General features: G+C 37.0%; 1 protein-coding gene across 1 annotated transcript; it reads right to left on the bottom strand.

Annotated features, from left to right (window-relative positions):
- Positions 1–233: 233 nt before the first annotated feature.
- Positions 234–4,521, bottom strand: LOC104519267 (serine/threonine-protein phosphatase 2A catalytic subunit alpha isoform). Its single transcript, XM_010168001.2, has 6 exons — positions 4,315–4,521; positions 3,637–3,810; positions 3,368–3,457; positions 2,714–2,875; positions 1,816–1,934; positions 234–1,020 (listed from the first exon to the last, which is right to left on the bottom strand). Exons 1-6 carry the CDS (start codon positions 4,429–4,431, stop codon positions 948–950), a joined length of 735 nt encoding a protein of 244 aa, XP_010166303.2. The 5' UTR covers positions 4,432–4,521; the 3' UTR covers positions 234–947.
- Positions 4,522–5,459: the final 938 nt, after the last annotated feature.

The raw sequence follows: 5,459 nt of genomic DNA, 5'->3' as shown, positions 1-5,459 counted from the left end.
AAAGAGAGCAACGTGTCAGTAAGAAGCGAGCGCTGTTCTCAGCTGCGCGACATCAATGACCAGGCACCTCCCTGGGACAGAATTCATAAGGTCAGAGTTTTCCAGCACATTCCAATCACCTCAGTTATGATTATTTAAGGTGGAAATGTCTATGCACGTTTATCAAACCCATCCAGCTCCATGTTAAAGTTTATTAAACCACAGTTGACCTGAGATGCAATCAGGATTTGACATTTTTCCATACTTAGTTCACAAGTTTATTATGAAAAACACTGCAGCTCTGTCCTGCAGTAACATTGTTTTACAGAAAAAAACAGTTCTGTTCAAAGTAATTCACTATCCTTGGACAATTACAAGGGACAATATGGTAGGGCAAAGAGTGGAAGAAGGAACTGAGTGCAGACACTAAATGCAGACAAAAAAAAAAAAAAAAAATCAATACAATTAAATTAAACAGTATTCCCTGAAAATAAAACAAACAAACAGTTTCAGAACAAATATGAGGCCTTGGTACTTATTTTAAAAATGTTCTTTAAGCTTCAATGATTGTTTGCTGCTACCCTTATCTACAGTCATGCTGAATAAAGCTATAGCTAAATGGAAAGTTAAATGTATTCACGAGGTGTTAATGTCTACATTTGATTATTTGCAGTCTCTCAGAGAAAGCAAAAGTAACTACAAATAGCGCTATGCCAGAAACTGGTTTCTTGACCAACAATGTTGCTTCAGCATGCAATGAACTGGTTCATTCTAAAGTGGTCACAGTTGTTGACGACAAGAGGCTTTGTATTTGAATATGGCACGTCTTTTGGTCCATGTGAAAACAAGTTTGAATGTTAAATATTATTTTTTTTTTTTTCTGACACTTTGGAGTTACTGTTGCTCTTCCCATTTTCTTTTAGGTCAACATATGGTTCATGGCAATACTGTACAGGTCTAAAATCTCTTTACAGAAAGTAGTCTGGGGTGCGACGAGTAACATGCGGTTCACCTCTACGCGGTGCTGGGTCAAACTGCAAACTGAAAAGCACAGATATTAATGAAACTGCCAGAGTTCCATTTACATTCAGAATCACACAGAATGTCAGGGATTGGGAGGGATTCAGGTATGTTTTATACATGAAATACAGTAGCAGTGGTCTTAAAAACAGGTAAGTCTTTTCAAGTTTTTGTTTTTCAACCAATTCAAGTCTTCTAGAACAAGTGTTCAACTTCTTCCACTCCTATTATTATGTATTTATAAACCTCGTATTTTAAGCTCCTCTTACAATTATTACTATGGACTGGAGAGAAATGAATCTCAGCTTTACGACTCATAAATTGGTCAAACATTAGTATTCATTTAGAAAGTTTATGTCTCCAGGAACTGTCAAAGGGGGGCAGTTCACAGAGTGCTTTTGCCTTGTTTATAAGTAAAGTTGCTGCTGAGGTAAAAGAAACCTAATTAAAAAAGCTGATATCCTAACATTTGAAGAAGTCAAAGACTCCAGAAGTCTCTTGCCCTAGACTGATAGGAGGGCATTACGTCAGATGTGACAGAGTACTACTCCTACTCTCAAATCACATCCCTCTACAGTATTTCATTAAACCCCAGTTACAGAAAACAAAAACAAGGAGTCTCACTGTAATCTGACAGACAAGATGGCAACAACTGTTCCAGAGAGGTGACTCTACGACTTTAGATGTGACTAACCCAACAATTCCACATCTGCTTCACCTCCCAAAAGCATACAGGGGAAAAACCAGACCTTAACACAATCACTAAGTGATCTTAAAATCACAGGCAACATAAATCTCATTTTTAAACATACTTACAAGGAGTATTTTAGAGTATCATCAAGTTCCATAATTGCAGCCTGGTTGCCACAACGGTAACAATAATTTGGAGCACTGAAAATTGTTACTACATTCCGATCATGGCACCAGTTGTACCCCTGGAGAGGAAAAAAAAAAATCAAAAATAATGACAACCAAGTTCATTTGTTGTACCCCATCTGACTACTAAACTCAACTTTTAATGCACAAAGCTCTAAGTGGCACTCATAGTGTCATTTTAAATAAGATTAAGACTGTGTCTTTATCTGTCTTCTCAAGAGAAAAAGGGTAAGAAGGATTTTTGGCCTTCCTATGTTGCTTCTTACTAGTAAGCAAGAGCTAAACATCAAAACAAAAAAAATCAGCAAGGATTCTCCACTGCATTAGCATTAAAAAATTAAAACAGGAATTCTGAAGTACACAATCTATTCTGAATCTTCAGCTGCAGATCACCAAAACCAGAAGCCAGACATATATTTTAAAATATTAACTGCCAGAGATACCTAGAGACTAAGAACAACAACACACACCCAAGGTTAAAAGCAAAAATACATCATTTTTTTCAAAGCACACATATTCACGTGCTTTTTCTTATCGAGGGACTCAGCATTTATGTGTAAGAACCTTTTTATCTACACAGAAATGCAAGACCACATCTACTACCAAAGTCTGGTTTGGGATGTGACTGTAAATTTACAGAAAAAAAGCCAAAATAAAGGTTATTCCACTGTGAAACTGAGAAATTCCTTTAGCAGCACATGAACACAGTCAAAGTTTCTGGCATATTCTCAGCTGGATCATCAGTTGTCACAGCAGCACATGCTCATCTCTGACACACAGAGTACAGTATTAATGCACCAAAATCAGGAGTTTCAATGCACAGGCTTGTCCTGCTCACCTCCATTACCAACTGATGAGCTCTTGAAACCAACGTAAGGCCGTTAGCATGGTTAAAGGTTTCTGAAATATCCTGTCCAAATGTATAGCCTGCACCTCGAGGAGAAATTCCCCAGCCACCACGATCATCTGGATCTGACCATAGCAAGTCACACATTGGACCCTGTAAGAGATTTTAAAGACATTCCAGAAATTGAGTATATAAAAGAAAAAACAACCTACAAACACATCCCACACAACTTGTTGCAGAGTCTCTTTTAAGACCTAAATAAAACCCACAATCAACTAACTGCACCAGCTAGTGCAGTTAACACTGGAAACACTATCAAGAAGTTTATCTGAATGAAGAATCTTCACAGAAATAGTTGTCATCTCTGATTATTAAGTGGTGATACCTACTGAAATGTTTCTAAAATGTTTCTTACTTTAGCCAAGAATGTGCCCCTTAGTTTTTAAAAAAAAAGCATCAACAAAAAAACCCCAACAAACCATCAAATGCCACCCACAAAAAAACCCCAAAAACCTAGTACAGGAAGACGGGCACTTTCACATTGCTAAGTTGTTTTGAATTTCATTTTCAGCCTGTGTATTCAACTAGTCAATATATGCTGAATCATCAATCCCACCATCAGTTTAGAAAATTAATTTACAGTACCTCATGGGGAACTTCCTGCAAGCGATCAAGTGCTCTGATGTGATCCAGTGTATCTATCGATGGGGACAGGCCGCCATGTAGACAGAAAATCTGGAAGAGTCAGATCAATGACGTTTATCAGATTCATTTACATGAATTATAACTGTTTAGTATAAATTATTAAGAGAAAATCTGCAAGAGACTCCTTTAAAGCTAAGAGCTGATACAATAAAGTGTTAATAGCTCCTTTCATAACTAGTAACATTTAACTTTAGAAAATGTCAACGTACCTGGCCATCCACCAAGGCAGTTAGAGGCAGGTAATCAAAAAGGTCTGTAAAATATTTCCAAACATTTGCATTTCCATATTTTCTTAAACATTCATCATAGAAACCATATACTTGTGTGATTTGCCTGCTTTCATGGTTCCCTCGAAGAATTGTGATACGTTCACGGTAACGGACCTAAACATAATAGTTTATTTTTAAAGGCATCAAAATATGTAGGTCTTTTCAAAAAAAACCAGACTCTGCACCCCTCACCCTCCATCCTATGTCAATAAAACAATAAAAACCAAACCCTTTTAAAGATGAAAATGCAATTATAACCTCTGACAAAAGAAGGGATAATTCATTCAAATCTTCATCTGCCAAATACTTCTGAGATTAATTACAAATTTTACTCATTGTTACTAGTGCACTTTACTACACCTGTGCACTAAGTTGACCTATCCAAGCAAATTCTTAAAGACTGCTACTTAGGCAAGGACAAGATAAAAACAGCACTCATTTTAGAAAAAAATCAGGCTTCCACTTGAACTTTTTTTTTCTTCCCCCCCCCAGAAGTATCTTAGAAAATTAAATCAGCCAACTACCAACGTAGTGCAAATCACAAGAGAAATTAAACATAGTCAGGACAGCAACTATATATGTTTTATACAGAATTATCCAACTGAGAAGAAAAGTTACCTTAAGAGCTACAAGCAACGTGACTGTTTCGACTGAATAATAGCCTCTGTCAACATAGTCCCCCATAAACAAATAGTTTGTGTCTGGTGATTTTCCTCCAATTCTGAAAAGTTCCATGAGGTCGTGAAATTGTCCGTGGACATCTCCACAGACTGTGACCGGACATCGCACTTCTTGTACGTTAGATTCTTTTGTCAAGATTTCTTTAGCCTGGAAAACAAAAAAAAAAAACATTTAAATTGTTGAGTTTATCTATGAACAATCATTTCATTCAAAGTATTCTCTACTGCTTCCAGTTCTCTCCCATCTGCCCTATTTATCTACTCTTGTCCCTTCCCTGCCTGAAGCACTTGGGATAAGATTTTATCTTTACTTAAAATTTTGCTTTATGCAACACTGTATTAGTAGCAGAATTTTGTTGTGGTGGTTTTTGTTTGTTTTTCCTCCCCAAGGAGGATATTTTAGAATTAATTTCCAGTGAAGAAAAAAAAAAAAAAAAACAACCAAACCTCAGACTTTCTATAAAAATAGTTCCATGAAGCATAAAAACAATGATCATCACTGCTGGAACTGAAGAAGTTCAAAAGGATTTGGAAAAATTAAATCTAAAAATCATGCCAATGTCTTATCTTCAACCCTCCAAAAGCCTGGACAGTCTGCCACCCATCTACACACATGTCTCTGAATGCAAAGGCATTCCAAGTCCTACCTGTAGCAGGAGCTAGAATGGAACTGACACCCCGTGGCATCAGCCATGGCAGAGCAGGAGGATTACCTGCACACGCTGTCTCAACAAGTTTTGTGTTCAAGTACACACGAGGAACACCGAGTTGTGTCTTTATAAACCACAGGAGAGAAACAGATCTCAGTCATCATCATTTTTTTCCCCCCACAAAATTGTGTACATAGAAGTTGCAGACAAAGGCGATTCATATAGAGAAGCACAAGTTAAATATAGCATCAGAAAGGTAATTTTGAAATCACACAACTCCTTAATCGTATCATCACCATGCCAGTTGTTATGGTTTGTTCTCAGAACAGTCACCAAACACATGCCACAACAATTTTCTAAATCAAGAGGGTATCAGAAATATAAATAGTAACAAGTTTACAAGTTACCATCTACACAGATCTCGACGCCTTTC

The sequence above is a fragment of the Antrostomus carolinensis genome, unplaced genomic scaffold (genome assembly GCF_000700745.2).
Source record: "Antrostomus carolinensis isolate BGI_N321 unplaced genomic scaffold, ASM70074v2 scaffold7775, whole genome shotgun sequence".
NCBI classification, from domain to species: domain Eukaryota; kingdom Metazoa; phylum Chordata; class Aves; order Caprimulgiformes; family Caprimulgidae; genus Antrostomus; species Antrostomus carolinensis.
The sequence above is the reverse complement of the archived record's forward strand: the minus strand, read 5'-3'. Positions and strand labels throughout refer to the sequence as shown.